Raw genomic sequence first — 24,457 nt, 5'->3', positions numbered from 1 at the left:
CTCTGTAGTTAAGAATCTCTTTCTGGTTTATCTCTTTTTTTTTCTGGTTTTCTTTTTATTCTGGTTTATCATTGTTTTTTCCCTTAAATTCCAAATATGAATGAAATCATATGGTATTTGTATTTTTCTGTCTGGCTTATTTCACTTAGTATCACACTCTCTAGCTCGACCCAAGTCATTGCAACTGGCAAGATCTCATTCTTTTTTAATGGCTAAATAATATTCATATATATATATATGTATGCATATATATATATATGACATATATGTATCTCCGTTCATCTATCAATGTGTACAGTGGCTGCACTGATTGCATTCCCACCAACAGGATAAGAAGTTTCCTTTTTCTCCACATCCTTGTCAACACTTGCTGTTTCTTGATTTTTGGGTTTTAGCCATTCTGACAGGTGTGAGGTGATAGCTCACTATGGTTTTGATGTGCATTTCCATGATGATGAGAGCGATTGTGCATCTTTTCATGTGCCTGTTGGCCATCTGAATGTCTTCCTTGGAGAAATGTCTGTTCATGTCTTCTGCTCACTACCAAAGCTGGCCCAGGGTCCGGAAAAGTGTGTGGGGGTAGGAGACTGGGTGTTGGCCCAGTTTATGCCAGTCTCCTGGGTGAGGGCACCCGCGGTTATGAGGCAAACATAACTAGAAGGGACAGGTGTGTGGAAGTGTGTGTGTGGAGTGTGGTGTTGGGGGTTAGGGGTGTGTGTGTTGGCAAATTAGGCACCACATTGGTTTCTGCAGTTGGTTGTTGTTTATGCTGAGGGGCAGGGAAGGGTAACAGCACCTCACAGCTCCTTTGTTCCTGGAGAAGTTCAACAGGAGAACACTTCTGAAGCTCATACTGTCACTAAGACATTATGTGACTTTAAAACAACTGGGGCGCCTGGGTGGCTCAGTGGGTTAAGCCGCTGCCTTCGGCTCAGGTCATGATCTCAGGGTCCTGGGATCGAGTCCCGCATCGGGCTCTCTGCTCAGCAGGGAGCCTGCTTCCCTCTCTCTCTCTCTGCCTGCCTCTCTGTCTACTTGTGATCTCTCTCTGTCAAATAAACAAATAAAATCTTTAAAAAAAAATAAAATAAAATAAAATAAAAAATAAAACAACCACTTTATCTAACTGGGCTTCCATCTCCTTTTTTGTAAAAATGAAAATGTAGAATCCATAGAGCATCTCAAAAAGACTCTGTGCTGACATTTCATGGATATGATGCTTTAAACTATGCCCTTGGAGAAAGGAAGAAGCTGGTCCTATGATCTCTTCTCTTTTCAGAAGTTAAACCTCATTTAAGTGACACTATGAGTGTCTGGTACGTAAGAGACTGGATAATATGTATTCCTTTGCTTGATTATTACTCCGCAGAGCCTGAAGGAATCTCTGTGTGATCGTATAGTCTGCCTTTTTTACACTATACTTACACAGGAATTACAAATAAATGAACAAAAGGGATCTGAGAAGGACAACCCTTCAATAATTGTTCAGACAGAGACCGCCCAAATAGAAAACACATGCTATTTCCTCCCTGCCTGACCAACTTGGCCTTTAGAGTACAAATTCCCAGGAGAGGGGCTGGGCCTGTCCAAGCAGGAACTGGAGTCAGAGGCTTCCCCCGCTACTCGCTGGGAAAGAAGAACATTAGGAATGACTTTCAGCACCGTAGCTCCTGCACTGTCTCCCAGTAGCTACACAGCTTCGGGGCAATCAAACCGCAGCGCAGCCTCACCCCTGCAGGAGTCCAGATGCAGGCCAAGTACAGCAGCACGAGGGACATGCTGGACTTTGATAGGGACACCGTCATGAGTGTGTCATCTCGAGCCTCTTCTACGACCCAGCGGCCAGAGGCTAGGCACACAGGTACTCGGTCTCCAGCTATCCAAACTGGTCACTCTTGAGCAGTACGTGAGATGAACTATGTCTCTGAGGAATGTGCAAAGTGAGGGAAGGAGAAAGTGTTTTCATGACTTACACTTATATGTAATAACTGTGCATTTTCCATAATTTGTGTGCCATGTATACAAACATCTGAAAAATTAAACTCTAGTAGATGCACAGATCTTTGTTTTTCTACGATTATGTTGTTGGCACAGTGGTTTGCAGTCAAGGGTGTGTTGTTTTTAACAAGTCAGTATAGTGTACAAAAGTGAGATTGTATGTAGAATTCAAGCACTGTTTCTGTCCCTTCCTGGATTCCTGTGAAGGCCAGATCCAATGCTGCTTTGTTTGCCATCTGTGATTTGATCTGGAAACTTGGATTTATAAAGGCTATCTTTTTGCTAGTTTTGAGCTCATGCTTTAGAGGGAGGTTTCCAAGCAGACACACCAACCCTGGTGTTCTGCTGTCATAATTCTGCATCTTGAAGTTGTGAGGTCTTTGGAGAATCATATTGGGTTTTATCATCTGTGAAATGAGAGGGGATTAAAATAAATGTTTTCTAAGGTCCTTTAGCTCTAAAATTCTGTTATTTGCTGATTAAATAGTGGACTCAGATGCAATTATATCCCATCTCATTCCCTTTTATTATTTTTCAGTCCATGGAAGAGAGAACTCCCATACATAGAGAAGGATCTTATTTCCTGGGCAACTCAGTGTATATATATATGTACATATATATATACACACACACATACATACATAAAACAGAACTTATTAACCTTATACTCCAACCATCTTATAAGAGAGATGCTTTACATATAAAAGTGCTTAAAATAATTCTAGGCACATAATACTCACTATATACATGTTTACTGTCAGAAACATTTTATCAATGAAGAAACTGAGAACCCAGAATACTTAATTTGTCCAATATCACAGTTTTTTTTTTGTTGTTGTTGTTTTTTTAGATTTTATTTATTTATTTGTCAGAGAGATAGAGATCACAAATAGGGGGAGCAGCAAGCAGAGGAAGAAGCAGGATCCCCACTGAGCAGGCAGCCTGATGTGGGTCTTGATCCCAGGACTCTGGGATCACGACCTGTGCTGAAGGCAGATGCTTAACCCACTGAGCCACCCAGGCATCCCCAATATCACAGTTTGTAAGCAGCACACCTGCTTTTTTTTTTTTTTTTTTTGGCAGACAGAGATCACAAGTAGACAGAGAGGCAGGCAGAGAGAGAGAGAGGAGGAAGCAGGCTCCCTGCTGAGCAGAGAGCCCAATGCGGGGCTCGATCCCAAGACCCTGGGATCATGACCTGAGCCGAAGGCAGAGGCTTTAACCCATTGAGCCACCCAGGCACCCCAGCACACCTGCTTTTAAATCCTAGTCCTGTTTGTGTTCTACTGTGAGGTCTTTCCACTAGAACTCAAGTCACATTTCTGCCTTACTTTGGCTGAGTTGCCCAAGGAAAAAGATCCTTCTCTATGTATGTGAATTCTGTCTTGTAGGAACTGAAAAAAAATATTTTTATTACTATGTCAGAAGGTGAATTATTTGGAAATGAAAGTATAAGTTGGAAGCTAAATGTAACAAATTAAGTATTTTATAATTCAATTCAAACACTTCTCTTATAAGGTGGTTGGGGTATAAGGTGGACAAGTTATGTAAAGATCTTGCCATATTGCAGACATACCAGAAATGTGCATTTTCCTTCAATATAGAATTCCTTGAGAATTCCCAAGTGTTCTGTTTAACATTTTTGTGTCAGTTGACATCAGAGTGAGTCTCATTCAGTGACTGTATCTTAGTATGTCCTTTCTCTTTTGACAGTCAGGTTTCCTTTACCTCTATAAATCTGGGCACACACATTTTCACTGTTCTCTTCCACTTCTCCTTTATCACATAGCTTTTAGGTTTTCTTCCTTTTCCCCTGTTAAACCTTTCCATTCCCTTTCTGTTCACTGAGTGATTACCACCTGAGACCCCCTGATGTGACGTTATTTTTTTTCTTTTTACTAAACCCTCTACTAAGCTGTAAGAAGATAGTGGGGACTTCCAGCCTCCTTGATGGGAAGCAAATGACAACATTGGGATGTCAGTTTCTGTGGTCACCGGATATGTGTAATAAGATACGTTATATTTTCCTCCAACAAATCCTGTGAAGAATCAGCTCTCAGGGCTGTGGTTTTAAGTGGCTTGTGTATAACTTCATTTTTCACCTTTGACTAGAGCCAGGAACTCTCACAGGGATTGGTGATCAGCATAATCAGGGACAGAGTGTACAAATAAGTTCTACTGAACTCAAGGGTGAGAGGTAGGTGGGGCAGGATGAAACACTTAGCGAGAAACATCTGGCAATCTTTCCATAGAAGTGGAAACTGAAACAGTAGGAGTAGAGGTTACAAAGTGCCTTGAAGGCAAACTTCTGTAAACAGTTATCTTACCCTACACATATGATATCTTGTTTTCATCTTGTTATAAGGCAAATATGTAGAGGAATGTCCCTACAGAAGTTTAGTTGTGTCTTAGAAAATGATTTGATGTAATTTTTCTTTTAAAAGTAACAGAGCAAAAATTGTTCCAAGAATATTTTGGCAATGCAGAAGATTTAAATTCAACATAATATTGTGGCATCATTATGAATGGAAAGTTAAATTTTTTTCTTTAGAATTAATAAAGATAAATTATGTTTACTCATTTATTTTTTTGATTTTCATTTTTCAATATAAAAGTTATGTTCATTCTTAAAAATGCTAAACAATTAAGAAGATAAAAAGGAAAAGTGAAAGACAATGTCCTCATACCGTCTTTCCAAAGAAAGTTCATGTTCAGGTCATGCTCAGGTTCATGTTATGCCAGGTGTATTGAAAAGTACTACAGGTATAATGCCAAATATGATAGGATGCCTGTTTATAAGGAAACTTAAAAGTCTAGTAAAACTCTTAGCTATGCAATAAGTATGATAAGGTGCCACGATGGAAGTATATACATGATACAATGGAGAGCCTGGTCACTTCTATCTGGTAGGGGTAGAGGAGATTGGGCAAGGTTTGAAGGAGGAAATGGCCATGGAGTTGAGTTGACTTGAAGAGGTTCCACATTATATGAAAGCAAAAATGGGAGGGTTTAAAGGCCTGGGCTGCTATAGTCAGACAGACACATGAGAGAAAAGTTTTGGAGGTCTTAAGTAACTTTGTGTTTTTGGAGAACAATAAGCAATACAAGCAGTATGGAAAGTTAAAAAGGGCCTATTATATCATACTCAGGAATTTTGATTCTACGTCTGTAAAATGAGCTCATGGAAAGATTTAAACAGGGAGTAACATAATGAGTTTTGTGTTCTTAGAAGACTGCCTTGGCTGCAATGAGGAAGATGAATTGAAGGAGTAGGAAACTCGATGAGCTAATAGGTAGGTATTTTGCACTAGTCTAAGCATAAGATTAGAGGAACCTGAATTGAAGTAGCATGAAAATGAGGAGGAGGAATCAGAAGCTGAGGAGGTAGAGTTTAAAGACTTGGTGACTGGTTATGAGTGAGAAGACAAGGTAAGAAAGAGCATAGGTTGACTAAGTCCCATCGGATGTTATGTAAGTGGTGCTGATAACTAAGATAGAAGCTACAGGAGGAATAGAAATGATGTTGAATCCAATTTGAGTTTGAGATGCCTGGAACATACAGTTGGAGTTACCCAAAGACCCTTGTACATGCTGCATGGAAGGTGATAAGTAAGGATCCCGAGCTCCATTTGTATGTAAGAATTGTCAACATTTTGGTAGGAATTAAACTTTCTGAGGATGAGCAATATCACTGAGGATGAGAAAGGAAAATGAAAAGATGAAAAGCCCAAAGGAATAGAGTACCAAGGAGAGAATCTTAGGCAATATACCAAGTGAGGTGGGGGAGGGGATGACTGAGAGATTTCAATAAAAGTACTAAGAATGAATGATAGACAGCAGTAGAAGTGGACCAGGAGAGAGAGACATTAAGGAAGCCATGAAATGATACTCTCCTGCAAGACAGAAAAGTCAATGGTAATAAATAGTGAATTTAAAAAATAATAAGCAATAAATACTGCAGAAAGTTCAAGTAAATGGAAGGTTAAAAACAATTTGTTGTTTTAGCAGTAAGGAGAAAAATAGATTATTGGTAATTTTTAATAGCAGGTGTTTGAAAGGACCATAGTTAAACAGGAAAATAAATACTTTGTCACTTTCTTTTTTAAAAATTTTCTCTCTTTTCAAGAAGCCAGATATAAAGAGAAAAGATAAAGTGTGAGATCTGAGGTATTATGAGTTTGCATGAATGCATCTTAATTTTTTTTTTTGAGATGGGAGATTCTAACTCAATTGTAGCTTGAAAAGAAGTGCAGCAAAAGCAAATCACAGTAATAATATACCAGGGAGAGAGAATAAAATCACTGATGAACTAGAATTCTTACCTAATCTAAATATAAACTTATCAAAAGAACATGAAAACTTATTTGAGTTTAAGAAAAAAATTAAAACCCTTTAATGATAAATTCAAGTTCTACTTTCGCCCCTACTGATATTAATTACAATATTCTCAAATTTTTCTAGCTTTTTAGCTTCATTTCCTCTGCTAAAGCATAAATCTTCATTGAAGTGTCAAAGCTAAATTGATTCACATCACATCTAATTGATTCTACAAATCTTTAGTGCAACCTACTTAATATCAAGTGGTATGGTAGGCATAGGAGACCTTTTTTTTTTTTTTTTCCCTGTTGAAGTATATTTGAGGCAAAATGCTACATTAGTTTCAGGTGTGCAGTAAAGTGGTTTGACATGTTCATGCATTACATATTGCACAAGAGGAGCTACCATCTACCACCATACAGCACTATTACAATACCATCCATTACATTTCTTATGCTGTTCCTTCTTTCCCTTGACTTACTCATTCCATCGCTGGAAGTCTATACCTCCCACTCTCCTTCACTCATTTTGTCCATCCTCCCACCTGCCTCCTCGCTTGCAACCATCCATTTGTTTTCTGTATTTATGGGGAGACCCTATTTTTAGGTGCTTGAAGAAATGGAAGGAACAATTTGAATCAATTATAGGGAAATGTTATGTAGTGCTATTGGATATATGTAGGAGACCGCAGAAGTCAATAGGGATGAATAAGTTACTGACTGCATTTACTCATGTGGGTATTTTTTTTAAAGATTTTATTTATTTATTTGACAGAGCGAGATCACAAGTAGGCAGAGAGGCAGGCAGAGAGAGAAAAGAGGAAGCAGGCTCCCTGCCGAGCAGAGAGCCCGATTCGGGACTCAATTCCAGCACCCTGAGATCTTGCACTGAGCCGAAGTCAAAGGCTTTAACCCACTGAGCCACCCAGGTGCCCCTCATGTGGGTATTTTTGAATGAGATGACATTTGCTCTTGTCTGTAAGGCAGAGTCCAAGTTTTCCAGCTAGAGCAAGATGGAAACTAGCTGTGAGGACTACATGTGCAGAGATAAAAGCAGATAGGTGAGAGCTAACTTGGTGCAGCATATTAATGTGTAAAATGAAGACAGACAAGAACTCAGAGGGAAAAGGAGAGGTGTGAATTTTGGCTTGGAATTTAGAACAGGATAAGATCATTTGGGAATCATCAGCAGATGATTCAAACACAGTGGCAAGGTAGATTATTGGGTTGAGGAATGGTTAGTTCTCAAAGGGAGGGCATATGAGGGGGCATGTGGGCAGATGAAGCTAAAAAGTAGGATGAGATTCTACTATGCAGTGTCTTATATAGCATGCTAAGAAACTTTATTTATTTTTTTTCCTTAAGGAAGAGATTAAATTTATACTTGAGAAAGTTCACCTTGGGGATAGAGTGGAGAATGTATAATTTAAGGTGGCTATTCCTGAGATATTTCATAATAAAGAAGTGAAAAGTAGTAAGCAGTAGAGTCTTTCTACAATTTCATAAGGAGCTGCCATATAAGCACAAATATTAATGTGGTATTTGTTGGAAGAATAAGAAAATGATTTAAAATATTCAGATCTGGAAGGAGAGTATTAGTACTTCTGGCTCCATCACTTACCAGCTGTGCAAACCAAAGCAGATTAGGCAATTCTTAAGTACTAAAAATCCAAACAAGGGTTAAAAATTGTTCCATCTTAAAAAATATTTGGATGAGTCAAATGAAACACTACAGCATACATAATATACTCAGGAGTTGTTATCAGAAGCTGTGTGTCCATGGGTAAGGTAGCTCACCTCCCTAGGACTCAGTTACCTACCTATAAAATGGGGACCATAATAGTATCTATTCATAGGCTGTTATATGATATGAAATAATGCATTCAAGGCATTTATCTTAGTAACTCCAGGAGTGTTAGCAATTGTTATTAATAGTGATGCTATTTTTAAATTATATCTCATAAATGAAACTCCTTAATTGGGATATAAAATTGACTCAGCTAGATTTTAGTATATATACCAATATCTATATCTATATATCTCCATATATAGATATATAGATATATTTGACTTTCTAATTGCCATGAGTTGAAAACTTGATGATAATCTGGAAATAGTTTATACATTTTTGGATGTATATTCCTTTGAAATTATAGGAAGACCAACACCCATTTACTTTTAGTGAGAATGAAAAAATCAAATATTTGAAATAGACTCATAAGATAAAGAAAACATGCATTTTCACAAACACTGAAAAATACTCTTAACTCATGGAACCTTGACCATTCTCCCATGATGAGATCTATTATGTGCTGTATGTGCTTAAGGAAACAAAGAGAAGTTGCTAAAAAGACAACATTTACAATTTTATTTTTTAATTTTTTAATTTTTTTAAAAGATTTTATTTATTTAATTGACAGACAGAGGTCACAAGTAGGCAGAGAGGCAGGCAGAGAGAGAGGAAGGGAAGCAGGCTCCCTGCCAAGGAGAGAGCCCAATGCGGGGCTCGATCCCAGGACCCTGGGATCATGACCTGAACTGAAGGCAGAGACTTTAACCCACTGAGCCACCCAGGTGCCCTGACAACACTTACAATTTTAAAAGTATATCCAAAAGTCAGATATCCAATGAGCAATATCTCATGATTAAAATATATTAAAAGTAATTTCTGAAATATTATGCACTTTGTCACCAGTGTATTCCCCATTTGTTTGTGAGTTCTGGTCAAGAGGAAATATACAACGTGTGGGGTTAAGCACGGCAATTTAATCCTGGTTCCACCCCTGGTTTGCAATGTTGCTTTGCACAAATTATTTAGTCTCTTTGTTTTTCCTGGGGCACCTGGATGTCTCAGGTCATGATCCTGGGGTTCTAGGATGGAGTCCCCCAGCAGGCTCTCTGATCAGCAGGGAGTCTGCATCTCTCTCTCCCTCTGCCCCTCCCCGCTGTTTGTAGGCTCTCTCTCGCTCACTCTCAAATAAATAAATAAAATATTTAAAAAAAATAAAGCTTCTGTGTCTTTCCCAGCTTTTATTATGCTTTCTATTTCAGAGTCATACTAATAGATTACATCTGGCAATATATGTTTCATTTCTCCTAAGCTCTGGGAATGGAGGTATATAAAATGTCCCCTTTCTGATGCCTGTGGAAGAATAACTGGTCAAGTATGAAAGCTCTTCACCTACCAAAGTTTCTTATACCTACAAAGGAATTTGTGTTCAAAACTTGACCTTAGCACTGTAGCCTTTTATAGTATAGTTATAGTAAAAGGATACAGGAAAGGGTTGTTTTTCTCTATATATATCTTATTATTCCTAAGGATGTTTATATCATTCCTTGCCCTGTCCACACCTTTTTCTAAACATGCCTCAGGAGACAGAATATGGGTTCTCTTCCAAAAAATAAATCACAATAAAGCCAAACCAAACTGAAGCACCTCCCAGGCAGCTTATTTTTCTTATTTTAGGGTGGGTGTGGTCCCTAGAGAAAGACTTCATTCTGATCAAGGCACTTGGGATAAAATTTAGGGATATTAAACCTAAAGTTAGAAAAATAGAGGGAAAAATGGCATTAAAAAAGTTTCACTTTTTTTCCCTTTTGTTTTGGGTATAGAATTTAGTGATTCATCACTTCCATATACCACCCAGTGCTCATCACAAGAGCCCTCCTTAATCCCCATCACCCATTTAACCCATCCCTCCACTCTACTTCCCTCCAACAATCCTCAATTTGTTCTCCATAGTTTAAAAAAAAATGAAGGTGTACCTGTGTGGCTCAGTCATTAAGCGTCTACTTTCGGCTCAGATCATGATCTCAAGGTCCTGGATGGAGCCCGGCATGGGACTCCCTCCTCAGTGGGAAGCCTGCTTCTCCCTCTCCCTCTGCCCTTGCCTGTGTTCCCTCTCTCTCTGTCAAATAAATAAATAAAATCTTAAAAATAAAAATGAAACTTTCAGCTCCATGGTCTTTCCATCATGGAAGCCAGGTTTCTAGGAAATTGCCATATGCGCTCTAGAAACTCCCTGGGGTTGTGTTTTTCTCAGTCCTGAGATAAAACAAAGAGATTGTGAATATTGAGAAAGGGAGGCAAGGAGGGAGAAAAGGAAGGAGGAGGAAGGGAGAGAAAGAAAGAGAGAGAGAAGAATCAAGAGTAGAAAAATTTCCAAATGACCAGGGAGAGATGACTCATTGGAAGAGAATTTTTAAAACTTTGTTCCTTAGCAGAAGATATCATATACTTCTTTGATCTTCTGTCTTAGAGACAATCTTAGGAAGGATGATCTGTTTACACAGATATAACTATTATTAAATAATATTCTAATTCCTTAAGTCCATGCCCTCATTCTACAGTAAGGATTTAAGATTATTCTTTTTGATCCTTTGGACAGAAGATTAGCACTTCTGGTGCCTGAGTATTATACAAGGAAAGATGGGTTTCTTAAGGGATCATTTGGTTGATTTCCACAGTTGTTCTTTTCCTTTACCCTCTTATTAAATAGTAAGATAATTTTGGCCAGGGAAATAGCAACTATAAGAAGGAACAACATTTAAAAATTAGTTTATGCCTGGGGTGCCTGGTTGGCTTAGTTGGTTAAGTGACAGATTCTTGGTGTCGATTCAGGTCATGCTCTCAGGGTCTTGAGATCGAGCCCCGTGTCCGGCTGTGCTCAGCACAGAGTCTGCTTGAGATTCTCTCTTTCCCTCTCCTTCTGCCCTTCCTGCTCATGGTTGCTCTCTCTCCCTCTCTCAAATAAATAAATAAATAAATAAAATACTTTTAAAAATAGTTTATGCCTTTCAGATGTGTACTAATATTAATAGGTTTGAGCAGGGATAGACAGGCATATAACAGACATTTATATATAAATGACACACTCATTCATTCTATGTTAATTGAGCTTCTTCCATCTGATGTTCTAGGTGCTAAAATTGATGTTCTTCTAGTGAATAAACAGACTATAATAACCCTCTCCAAAAGGAGCTTACTTTCTACAGCTATAAACCAAAAGAAATGAGTAAGGTATATCATATACTTGATGGTAATAAGATGTATGGAGAAAGATAAAGCCATCACAGTGGTGGGTCCACATATGCACTGGTATTTCTGAAATCTAGAATCATCTACCTACTTAAGTTTCTTGGGATACACAGAACTTTCAAGAGACTTAGGGTTTGGAGAGGATGTTTAGCTCAAGCTGTATTCTGCCCTCTGATCTTGTTCTTTTATGTTCTGAAGCCAACAATTTCCAGGAAAATTTAGACCAAACTACTTAGGCAAGCGAGAAAACAAATCTCTCCAATATCTGTTCATGTTTCAGAATCTCACACAAGTCTGAATAGAGACCAGCATGGCTAGAAAATGAATTTAGCTGAATCTAACTTCTGCTGTCAGAAATACTGCTGAAAAGTCAATAGAGTTTTAAAAAAAATCAGTGAAGTGTGACTATAGTTAATCCTCTGTGCCTCTATAAAAATTACATAGTTAAAGTCATATTAAGTTTTTACAGTTTTATTCTTTATTCATTTACTCATTCAAATACGTATTCAGCCCTTATGTGCCAGGTACTACTTTCAGTACTGGAAATATACTGGTGAACAAGACAGACAAAATTACTGTTTTCATGGGGGCACCTGGGTGGCTTAGTTGTTAAGTGTCTGCCTTTGGCTCCGGTCATGATCCCAAGGTCTTGGGATCTAGACCTGCATCAGGCTCCCTGCTTCTCCCTCTCCCACTTCCATTGATTGTGTTCCCTCTCTCACTGTGTCTCTCTCTTTCAAATAAATAAATAAAATCTTAAAAAAAAAAAAAGATTACTATTTTCATGGAATGTACCTTCCATGAGAAGGAGGATATAGAGGAAAACAAACACATGAAAACCATGAAAATATTAATAATCTAATTTTTAAGAAAGCTATGTAATGGTGTTATGTATTAGAAATGAACTCATGGAGTTCTTTCAAGGATGCACATTTAAATGGAAAGCTGAGTATCAGGGAAAAGCCTACCAACAACTTGCTGAAGGTTAATTAACAGGGAGCAGAGGCAGCCCTAACTCCAAAGGTACTAGGACTGGGACAAGCTTGTTTGTTTCAAGGACAAACAGAGACCATTGTATGTAGAACACTTGAATGGAGGGAGAGTAGTTCAGAAAAGGGTGCAAGAAGTAGGTAGGGTCCAGAAGAAAAAGACTCTGGCAGAATTTTAAGTGCAAAAAAGTTATTGGAAGTTTTTAAGTTGGGAACTAACATAATCAAATTTCAATTTTGTTAAAAAGAGAAATCTGAATCTTCAGAAGAAGTGATTTGGATTTTATTCTAACTGTAATGCAATCCACTGAAAATTTTTAACAGACATGATTAAGGGAAAATAAGATTCACTTTTTAAAATATATCAATCTCAATGTCTGCTCCATGATTTTTCCTTATTTTCCTACTAGATTGTAAATTCCAAGGGATAGTAATCACATTTTCCATTTCTATCTTTCCCACTTATCATTCCCCACTTGGAAATAATGTGTAACACAAATCTCTGTACGTAGACTACATTATGTAGAGGACTTTGCTAAAGAGGAAATGAATTTGTATGTCTTTAATCTTTTAAATTCAAGTCCTAATGAAGTGAAACACAGGTCTTGGAGACTGATGGAAGTTTTATTGAGGTTGTGGCTCTCCCTTTGTTTCATTTTAATCACAATGCTAGATGCTACATGCACCTCAGAGGTTAAGGTGTGGGAGGGTCTTCCTTGTCTGATATCACAGGTCATTTAGAATGACGGCTAACTTCACTAGATGATGGGTTCACTATTGACTCAGTAGAGCCTCTGTAATTAACACCAGGCAAACTCGTGGGGGCGTAGCATTTATTATTTAACTGTTCAAAATTGAGTTAGCTTAGATCCGTCCTTGATAAACTGATGATCATGTCTCTTTATAATCCATTTTTGCAGAGATAGAAATCCAATGCACTAAAAGAGGGACTTTCAATAAAGAAATCCCAAAAAGGAAAGAGTAAAATGATCATTTCTCATTACCAATATGCTATTTTCTTTTCAGTGGAAGCACATATGGAACTCAGTGGCAAGGTGTTTTGCAAAAGTAACAACAAATTATTTTCATCTCTTCTCTGATGATGTGAAAAATTTTTCCCTGTTCAGGCATTCACATGTCTTTCATAACTCGAATTTTTACAAAAAGAAGGTTATGCACGCAACCTTATAAAGATAAGGGCAATGCATAACTTGACTCGGTGCTAAGTAGAACTGAGGGTGTCAGGGTTATGGAAATGGACCAGGCACGTGAGGGAACCCTGCTGTGGAAGGGAGTCTTGGCACTGAGCCTTCTGACAGTGGTTCCAAGGACAGAGGGAGTGTTATCTAGCCTCTGCTTACTGTTGCTCTTCTCCAGAACCAGCTCTTCTGACTTACTGGTGGAATGGATCCAAGAGAAAGACAAACTGAAATCCTGCCTTTTCCTCTCTGTTCCCTGCAGGGCACCGGCCTCCCTCTTCAGTTTGGCGTCCAGTGGCCCTGACCCTGCTGACTTTGTGTTTGGTGCTGCTGATCGGCCTGTTAGCCCTGGGCCTTGTGTGTAAGTCTGCACTCTGACTAGGGGGAGGACCATGGTTCTAAGGTTTGTCTAGGATGAGAAATACTTGTTATGGATTTTTTTTTTTTTTTACTTTAATTCTGGAGCCTGTGGATAATTCAATGCACCTTATTCTATTTTTTTTTTGTTGTTGTTGAAGATTTTATTTATTTGTTTGACAGAGAGAGAGACACGGAGAGAGGGAACACAAGCAGGGGGAGTGGGAGAGGGAGAAGCAGGCTTTCCACTGAGCAAGGAGCCTGATGCGGGACTGCATCCCAAGACCCTGGGATCATGACCTGAGCCGAAGGCAGATGCTTAATGACTGAGCCACCCAGGCGCCCCTCAATGTAACTTATTCTAAAGCACTTATTGAGATGATGAGCAGCGAAAGCAGCATTAAAATACAGCAATCACTCGACAGCTAGACTTTCACATTCTGTTTGAGATAAGCAGGTTTTATCTGTTTGTCTACATGCCAATATTTAAAATCAGCAATTTTTTTTTTTTTTTTTTTTTTGAGCGGGCCAGGGGAGGTCTCTAGATGAGGAGGAGCAGAGGGAGTGGGAGAGAGAAAAACTTAAGCAGGCACCAGGATGAGGGCAGAGCTATACCAGGGTCATGACCCTGAGATCATGACCTGAGCCTAGATCAAGAGTCAGATGCTCAACCGACTGAGCCTCTAAAATCAACAATTTTTAATGAATGTATGATTTAGCTCTCTTTCATTCTACTAAACAGTACAAGCTGTGGTTTTTGCTCTTAGTATGCATGGCTCAGCAGCTAATACAGAGAGGAGATTTCGTTTATAGCTACTCCCCTCCTCCTATAAGGAGAGCAGAATAGGTTCTTAATTTCTACAGTATTTTTCAAAAATTTCAGGAAATTATAGAATCATTTTGCAAAATCTTGTGAAAACTGAAAAAGGAAAAATGCTTATGAAAAAGTCTTTTATTTTCAAACATGGAAGACAAGCTCAAAAAGTAAAAAAAAAAAAGTGGGTGAATTTGCTTCATGAGATTGAGACCCTACAGTAATGTTTCCTGACCAGTTGAAGAAGGTGGCTTAAGGTAAAAGGTTACATTGAAGAGCAGGTCAAACATTTGGTTTTTCTAAGAAATGTTTGAACTTTCCTTCATTATCGTAACTTTTTAAAATTAAAAAAAAATGTATTTCTTAGTGTTTCTTTCATGACCTCCCAATTATTACTTCATTTTGATATAATTTGTTTCACAACCACCATTCTTTTTAGGGATATAAAGCAACTTTCATGATTCATGAAGGATTTCTCTATTTAGATTTAGAAATCTGGAGCTTAAACCTAAGTGTTGAAATTTTCTAGCCAAGTGATACTAAGGAAATTGCTTGTTCTCACTGACCCTGGTTGGAAGATATAAGATAATGGAAATGATAATATGACTATTTTATGAATGAATGAGATAACTATATGTGGTACATTGTCAATACTCAATAATCAATATAATAATCAATAGATACATGGATTTGTGGTTTTAGGTTGAGCAGTGGTTTAAGAGTATACACAAACTATTTATTGAGCAATAGATATGGTTAAGGAATTGAGTCCTGAAGTTAGAAACTTCATAGGACTATGATTCTACGTTTTCAGACAAAAAGATGGATTCAGAGATATTAATTTGCCCGAGACAATGCAGTTTATCATGTGCTACAGTTCAACTTGAACACAGGCAATATGAAATCGCAGAGCATGAGATCTAAACAATACGACGTTTTGTCTTCCCCACATGAAAAAGTAGAAATAGAAATGAAAATGTGGCCTGTCCAGTCTGACTTGGTAACTTGGGTTAGTTTTTCAGTTCTACCAGCTTTCAAATACCCAGCAAGACAGCATTTCTCACAAGGAAGAAAGATTGGGGAATCTCTCCCGACAGCTGCAGTCTCTCCAAACCAGGAACAGGAAGCTTGCGGAAATCCTGCAGCGTGTGGCTGAAAAACTGTGTCGTGAGCTCTATAACAAAAGTGGAGGTGAGTAGGGATCGCTAAGCTCCCTCTGCTAAAGTTGGCTCCCTCAGGCTAGTTGTCCTTATACAGCTGACCTTCCTATCCGAGTGCCTGGGAGTCACATGTCATATAGTTAATTGTCTGGCAAGCTTCATGAAGAATTTGGGCACCTGGGTCATCCCCCGTCATTGGGATCGTTTAGTTTGGATACGTCTGTGTTGTAATACATAAAGGGATTCTTCAAACTCAGACATTTTAAACAATAAAAGCAATTAATGTCCAATAACCAAAATAACACTGCAAATATATAACACAGGGTTATTTCTCAGTTTACCTCGGCACCTAAAGACCTACCAGTAGTATACATTTCATAATATGTTTATACACTTTTCTCCTTAAGAATTTAACGAGCTCATAAAATTTCTCACATTTCAAGAATCATATGGGGATCAGTTTAAAAATGTTGAAGGGCGGAATCAAATTACAGTTATTTAAATCCACTGCGCCTTGTCTGGGTGCCATAAATTGGCATTTCAGTAATAATGACATTGCCAGTGGGGATGAACCATGCTTTGATAATCATGTCAGGACAAGACAGGAAGCATCACTTCATTCTTGTACCTTTCCCTCCCATCTTTTGGGGGTTTTGTAGCTTCTAACTCTTCAAGTTAGCCTTCCCTTCTGTTCCACTCATCTTGCATGTATAGGAAACAACATACATTCTAAGTCACCACTTTTTATTTTTCTTTTGGGGACTTTAAATTAGGATGAAGTCTTCCTCTTCCACTTCCCACACTAACCAGAAGGCCAGATTGCGTGGTTACCCAGTGAAATAACACCCACAAGCACATTACCACTTCTCTAAGTGATTCTTCCCCACATGATTAATGATCTCATCGGTCACAGTTTTTTTTTTTCTTTTCTTTTTCTTTTCTTTTTTAACTTTAGTGAGGATGGACACATGGAATTGAATGTATTTAAAATGTACAACGTGATGATTTGACATACATACACATTATACAATGATTATCAAGTTCAAGATAATTAATATATCTACCACTTCACATAGTTTTGTTTTCTCTTCTTATGTTTCTGACAACCCACTGTGTGTTTGTTGGGGGCCATGTCATCAAAAGATAATCCAAGTTTCTTTGAAACCAGTGGTCTTGGGAATTTACATCTAGCTGCATAAAGACAAAAAGAAAACTGTGTATACAAATAAACTACATTTTGTTTTAATATAAAATCTATATGCAAATGTATTCATGATATTCCTGTTCCCATGAAAATGTTCATAAAGCTTTGGTTTGATGTTAGTTCTCAGTGTTATTCTGCTTCTCTCCATTTCTTTCCCATTATCCAACCATCCATCTACTCTGCCACACAAGGTAAGATTTACTGAGCACATACTGTTGCATATGATGCAAAACATATACAGATTTCTGCCCTCATAGACCTCTTATTCTATTACAGTGATGGTAATAATCAAAAAAGGTAAAATAAGATGATCAACTTGTCCCAGTTTGCTCAAATCTTCTCCAGTTTTAGTATGAAAAGTCCTACAATTTGGGAAAGCCTAGGTTTCAGGCACACAAGAATGGTTGGCCAAACTAAATATAATATATAAGAAGGTAATCAATCCTATGGAAAATGAAGTAGATAAAATAAGAGGCATCAGGATTCCAGGATGGTGGGTTGCTAATTTACATAAGGATACCATAAATTCCTAATTAAGATAAGGATATAGCAGCAAAGATTTGAAGAGTTAGGGGGGTTATGTAAGCATATGAAGAAAGCATATGTAAGCATATGTAAGCATATGAAGAAAGAATAAGCCAGGTAGAGAAAACAGGAAGTGCCCTGAAGTGTGAATGGAGGTGCATATTCAGGGAACAATATGGAGTCTGTGTGCCTGAAGCAGAGTGAGGGAGGTGAGACAAATAGATGTGGTAGTGATTATATATTGCATTAGGTGACATTACCAGGGATTTGGCTTCTATTTTGAGCAAAGTAAGGATTCATTACAGGATCTTGAGCAGAAGAAATATAGATCTGACATGAGCATTTTAAGGCTCACACTGCAAATATGTTGAAAATACACTGGAAGGAGGAAGAGTGAAAACAGAGAAATCACCTAAGAGATGGCTTTGGTAAGTAACTCAGGAGAGAGATGATGGTGCCTCAAACTACGATATTATCAGAGGAGATGAATGCATGATGGAATAAAAGGGGACATGAGAGAAATAAAGGAGTCAAGGATGGTTCCAGAGTTTTGGGGCAAAGCAATTAGGAGAGATGTGATCAAATGAAATGGGGAAGAATTCTGTGGTTATGAGTGGGGAAGTTTAGGGAGCAGGAGTGCTATTTTGGGCATGTTTAAGTAGAGATCTGAATAAGTAGTTTGGTATAAGGTCTGGGCCAGAAATATGAACTGACATACAAAGGCATCTCCTCAATTATTTATTTATTTTAAACTTTTTTACCTTAAGGAAGGTTTCCAATATACAGAAAAAATGAAAACAATAACATAATATCCAAGTGCATGTTGATCATTCAACTTTTAACATGTTAACATTTTGACACCGGATTGTTCTTAAAATAAAGACATTTTTATGGAATGATTGAGTTCCCATCTCACCATCAGGGAGCTGATTACAAGTGACAACTCTCAAGGGCTCAAGTATCCTCATCAAAGTTAAAACCATGGCTCTCAGGGACTAGTTCTTATACTTATGACCTCTTCCTCAGTAGTCCATCTCACCCTTGACTTCTGCACTTACTTTGCTGACTTTGGTGTCCACCTTAATTTCTGACAATGGAGATTTATCATTCTAAATCATACTTTGCTTAGTATTTATGTCTTTTTCTTCTAAAATTTTATTTACTTGTGTTTAGAATAAGAAAAGGGTCCATATCTTATTGGTGTATGTTGAATTACAGCAATCCTTTTATAATTATATAAGAGGATTTTGAAGAAGAAAATTGTGGAAGCTTCAGTTCTTTCTTAAATATAAGCTGTAATGAGTTTTTGGACATATGAGAAGTTCTTTATGAAATTGAATATCATCTGTGGGTTGAATTATATAGGGCAAGAATCAAGGAAGTTCTAATCATTCATTGCTAGATTCCAAATTCCATGAAAGCAGGTAGTGTCTGTTTTAATTTTTACCATACACTCAGTATTAATTATAGTTTCTGGCATATGGAGAGTATTTTATAAGCATTTGTCATTACCATTCCTGGGCAATTAAATATCTAAAAGAAAGTACTCTAAATATTAAGAATATTTGAGTCATCAAATACTATATAATTCCAGGACAGGAAGACGGCAGACCTGAATAGAAAATAGTATTAAAATTGGTTTCTTTCCAAGAGCACAGATGCAGCCCTTGTCCAGAAGAATGGAAGTGGCATGGGGACAAATGCTACCGATTCTATATAGAGAGCAAGAATTGGCAAGGCTGTGAATATTTTTGCATTGCTGAGAATGCGACCATGCTGAAAATAAACACACAGGAAGTGCTGGTAAGATCCTGGTCAGTGCTTGAATTATTCTCAAAAAGAGATCCTTAAAAGAGCTATACAAGAATATTAAGGAGTCAGTGTCCCCAGACTTTCGCCCTTACTGCAATCTCTTACTCCTATTGTTTTGAGTGATTCCTTGAGTATATAAAAACTGTTCTGCTCTCCACAAACAAAATAAAACAAAACAAAACAAAAACCCATTAAGAGGAAGCTCTTCAAAATCCCCACCAGTCAGGAATCAAATAAAAAATTCCTTAATTTCTTACCTTTTTTGTTTTGGGCAAGAAAGGCGGTATTGAGGCAATGTTAGAAAGATGAAAATAGCATTTCCTGTTCTTCTGTTATAAAAAGACAAAGCTTTTAATTGAAAAACATTTAATTAAATCATTACTATAACCTGCAGATAAATATCTTGTCCTCCAGAAATTTATACCTAAAATAGACTAGTTGAGGCAAATATGAAAGTAAAATTATAAATTAACATGTATTAAGTATATGCAACTAAGACAAACTGTAAAATCATGTGATTTTTCCCACCCTTTTAAAAAATATTTATTATTGCCTTTGTATTTAATCCCTTAAGCATTGTATAAGTACCGCGCGCTAACCAATTGCGCCACTGGATCTCCTCCCTTAAGCATTGTGACCAATTTTTATTTATCATTGTTTTAGCAGAAATCTTGGCACAGAGTAATTTATCAACAAAGGATTATTTAATTGAAATAAATGCTTCGCTCACTATGCAAATTCTTGTCATCCTTCTAGTTACATCTTAATTCCTACCCACTTTTCTGAAATCTGTGGTGAATGTAACTCAGAAATGTCTCTCTACTAAAATAACATTTTTTGTCCTTTCTCAGCAGCTCAATTTAGGCAGAAAAGGAGGTAATTTATTTGACTGAAACAATGTGTCCTACCGTAAGCCCACCTAATTTTTCTTATTCTCTTCATTTCCTCCACCTCTAGCACAAACCAAGGACACAGGTTTATTATAATTGAATTGTATTATATATAATGGTAGGAAATATTGTAAAAGTTATATAGTGCTTTTGTCTCATGCACTTCAAAGATTTATATACATTTAAGTCATTTTCATATGACTTATTTTTAGAACTTTTAATTTGAGGTGTCTACCATAAATTGGAAGTATTTTCAACTGCAATTCCTTTGATATGCCTACTAGATGACTATTGCTTAGTGATAGTTTCATATCTATTTCCAAAGATCTTTTATTGAACCAAACTATGCCATTAATTATCTGAAGGGTTGAGGACATAAAACAAAGTATGTATCCTTAAAGAACTCATAGTATAGTGAAGAGTCAGTTGTGTCTCACTCTTGATTTCAGCTCAGGTCAGATCTCAGGGTCATGAGATCAAGCCTCAATTTGGGCTCCCTGCTCAGTATAGAGTCTGCTTGTCCCTCTTCCCCACCTCAAATAAATAAATAAATAAATAATAAAATCTTTAAAAATTTTCAAAAAATTTTCAATATAAATATTAGAGAAGGAATTATATATATGTGTGTATATAAATACTATATAAAAATATAAATACACATATATATATGAAAAATTTCTTTCTCCCCTTCCTTGTCTGAGACATATGTCATCCCTCCAAATTTTCTCTTACCTCTTTTTGCATTAAAGTATATTCATTGTTCTCTTCTTCCTGGTCAGTCCCTTTGCAGGTATTTATAAAGATTACTTTCCCCATTTTTACACTTTTCTTCCCATATTCTTCCATTTCACAGTCAACCCACCTCTCTTTGTAAATCCGCCCCCTTGTCTTTTTTTATATAAGTCTTAGCATTTACCCTGTGGCTTGAAAATAATGGGTCATTTATAAATCTTCGTTGATGTGATTCTTGGTTTTAGAATATATTCTTTATATTTATTTAGAATATATTCTTGGTTTTAGTATATATCAGACTTAGTAAGACAAGATAAATTCTTCAATTTGAACAAACTGACCTGAGCATGGACACTTTTTCCCTCAAGTATACCATCACCTACGTGGGGCAGGACTCATGTCCTGTTTTCCTATTAAAAGTGCTGGCTGGCCCTACGCATCTCTCTAACTACACAGTATAACATCTCTAAACCTAAAGATCTTCTTGTGTGCCTTCGCAGGAGTTTGCCATGCCTCAGAGCTACTCTGAGTTTTTCTACTCTTATTGGACAGGGCTATCTCGCAACGGCAGTGGCAAAGTCTGGCTGTGGACCGATGGAGCCCTTTACTCCCCCGAACTGTAAGACTTCAGAACATTTTGTGGGAAAAGAATTTAGTAGAGAACTTAGCTTGAGTGACCGAGTTCAGCAACTTGCTTCAATAAGCATTAATCAAACCTCCACTTTGTATTGGATACTATGTTTGTAGGAGGATGTACAGGGATGTATAATGATAAAGCATAGTGCTTGCTTTTGACTGATTTATAAACCAGTTAAGGAGACATACAAAATGTTAGTAAAATAGTAAGGACAGTTCTCTATCTGGATGCTTTCAGAGTTTTCATTTCAGCCTCTGATATATCTTGGAGCATTATTAAGTATTTGGGATTTGCTGAGTGGGGGAGACAGAGACAGAGACACAGAGAGAGAAAAGAAGGAAGAGGAGGAGGAAGAGGAAGAGGGGAAGAGAGATTTTATGTATGAATAAGCTGAAACCCAGGTTAAGATGATAACTTGGTAAGACCACACAACTTCACAACTTATCAATACCCAGAGATAATATAAGACCTCAGAATTCCTGGCTTTCTGTGCAGCGTAATAGGGAGCACATTTTTAAAAGTACAGTTTCTGAGGGGCACCTGGGTGGTCCAGTCAGTTAAGCATCTGACTCTTGGTTTTGGCTCAGGTTATGATCTAATGGTCCTGTACTCAGTGTGGAGTCTCCTTGTCCCTCTCCTTCCGCTTCCCACCCCCACTTATGCTCTCTCTCTTTCTCTCTCAAATAAATGAATAAATAAAATTTTTAAAAATACAGTCTTGAGAATAGATTTACTGAGGCTATAAGGAGCAAAATTATCCAAAAATTGGTTTTACTTATGTGAGTATTTAGATGAGATTGTGCATGATATCTTTCTGAAATAGGTCAATATAATATCTGTTGTAAAATATATTACAATTTGAAGCCATGTTTGGACAGACATCTTTCTTCTCTCTATATATATCATATGGGATTTATTCTCCCAATAGATAAGACATATTCAATGTAATCATTCTTATTTTATAGTTAATTAAATGGAGTCACCGAGAAAGTAGCTGATTTTTCAGATGATGGCAAAATATGACAAATTTGGATTATAGTATGCATCTTAGTTTTAGTTACAAACGGTTTTTTGTTTTAGATGAACTGATGCTTCTAGGAACAAGTATGGAAATCAAGGGGCTGAAAAGAAAGAGCTTGGTAACCCCATCTCTCCAGTAAATTCATTCCGTGTATCTAGTCTCTAATTTTATCACATTAGGAGTACTCCCTATGTACTTTCAGGGTATTTAACATTTCATTTTAGAAGTAAACTATGATTCAGTGAAACCTTTTTTTTTTTCTCTTTAAGGTTTGAGATTATAGTAGATTTTACCAGCCTAAGAAGCAGAGACTGTGTGACCATCCTCAATGGAAAGGCTTTCTCAAAGGACTGCAAAGAGTTGAGGCGGTGTGCATGTGAAAGAAGGGCAGCCACAGTGAAGCCCGAGAGCTTCCATTAGCTTCCCTGAGCCATGGATTCTCCCACCATAATTGCAACATCATGGTCCCTTCAAGGAGACTGAAGATCAGAACAGAAGTCAGTCTGTTTATGTGCAGCTCTAAGAGTCTGGTTTCAGTTCCTATTTTCTCCCATGTGGTCCATATTTATACAACAATTCAACAAAAAGGTTGAGTCAAGCAAAGTCAATGCAAAGGATATTTGAAACTTTGGAACATGGAAAAAAAAATAGGAGAGGCAATTTTTCTGACTGGTGCAAGAGGGATTTTCATGATCCCCAGAACTTCTGAGCTTGGGTTCATGCATGTATTTAGTCACAAAGAAATCCCATGTACCAACAACCAGTCCCAGAATCTCGCAAAATTGTAATTCACCTTCTTGACTTAGAGATCACTTTCTAGTGTTCTTCCTTCTCAATATCTAGTATCATCTTCCTGTTTCCATGTCTTCCTTCATATTTGGAGAAGTGAGAAACTTATTGAAGTAGGGGAAATAATGTGCATAACATTGTTTGCCCCAAATGTCAAATAGTCTGTAAGAAATTAACAATCATTTTCTATACCATGCTTCTAAATACATAATTAATTCTTTCTGTTTGTTTCCCACCATACTTTTCCCTTCCAGTCTCTCAATAAAGCCCCTATCTGCCATGTCTATGACCTGCTTCCTACTGGGATAATTCTCTTTATTAGAATCTTAACTTCTTCCAAACTTATCTCCCCATATCCATTGAAGAATCCAACAGCTGGGGCACCTGGGTGGATCAGTCAGTTAGGCATCGATTCTTGATTTCAGTTTCAGGTCATGACCTGAGGGTTCTGGAATCAAACCCTGTATCAGGCTCTTTGCTGAGTGGAACTTGCTTAAGATTTTTTTTCTCTCCTCTCCCTCTCTCTCTGCCCCTCCCCACTCATGACCTCTTGCTCAAAAAAAAAAAAAAAAAAAAAAAGTACTCCAATGATTTTGTCCTTTCCCTAGGAAATTCTTCCAGGAAAAAAATATCTTCAGCTCAGTTCCATATCCAAATTACTGTCCCTGATGTTTCCTTCAGAAAGATTGAAGACCAGAGCAAAAATCAGTCTCTTTATGTGGGTCTATAATAGTTTGGTTTCAGCTCCTATTTTTTTTCCATTTGATCCGTGTTTATGCCTTTGAGGTACTGGATATTTAATAATAATAAATGTAAATAATGTGAAATGTGTGTGATTGGAGAATAGATTTGTGATTTGGGGACAATTTCAGTGTGGAGATGCTTTTCAAAAATGATAGGAATCTGTGTTTTGGTTGTTTGTGCCTTATGGAGAATTTGTAGGGATTCTACAACAGTATTGATTATTTGAGGAAGA

General features: G+C 37.4%; 1 protein-coding gene across 3 annotated transcripts; it reads left to right on the top strand.

Moving 5' to 3' along the window:
• Window positions 1-1,746: 1,746 nt before the first annotated feature.
• LOC111142197 (C-type lectin domain family 1 member A) lies at window positions 1,747-23,873 on the top strand. 3 transcript variants are annotated; one of them, XM_022495215.1, is made up of 6 exons: window positions 1,747-1,861; window positions 13,803-13,901; window positions 15,726-15,902; window positions 19,252-19,403; window positions 21,535-21,653; window positions 22,962-23,873. In XM_022495215.1, exons 1-6 carry the CDS (start codon window positions 1,747-1,749, stop codon window positions 23,110-23,112), a joined length of 813 nt encoding a protein of 270 aa, XP_022350923.1. In that variant the 3' UTR covers window positions 23,113-23,873. The 3 variants fall into 3 exon arrangements, with proteins under 3 accessions (XP_022350923.1, XP_022350924.1, XP_022350925.1); XM_022495216.1 differs by lacking the exon at window positions 13,803-13,901; XM_022495217.1 differs by lacking the exons at window positions 13,803-13,901; window positions 15,726-15,902.
• Window positions 23,874-24,457: the final 584 nt, after the last annotated feature.

The sequence above is a fragment of the Enhydra lutris genome, unplaced genomic scaffold (assembly GCF_002288905.1).
Source record: "Enhydra lutris kenyoni isolate GAN:26980312 unplaced genomic scaffold, ASM228890v2 scaffoldscaffold7, whole genome shotgun sequence".
In the NCBI taxonomy this organism is placed as follows: domain Eukaryota; kingdom Metazoa; phylum Chordata; class Mammalia; order Carnivora; family Mustelidae; genus Enhydra; species Enhydra lutris.
This window is presented reverse-complemented; position numbering and strand designations above follow the sequence as displayed.

Bases quoted from the DNA above. Each gene is read 5' to 3' on its own strand.
- LOC111142197 (XM_022495215.1), top strand. From the start codon at position 1,747: ATGCAGGCCAAGTACAGCAGCACGAGGGACATGCTGGACTTTGATAGG. The intron at 15,903-19,251 runs GTGAGTAGGGAT...TTTCTTTCCAAG, and splicing joins GCTCTATAACAAAAGTGGAG to AGCACAGATGCAGCCCTTGT. The intron at 21,654-22,961 runs GTAAGACTTCAG...TTTCTCTTTAAG, and splicing joins GCCCTTTACTCCCCCGAACT to GTTTGAGATTATAGTAGATT.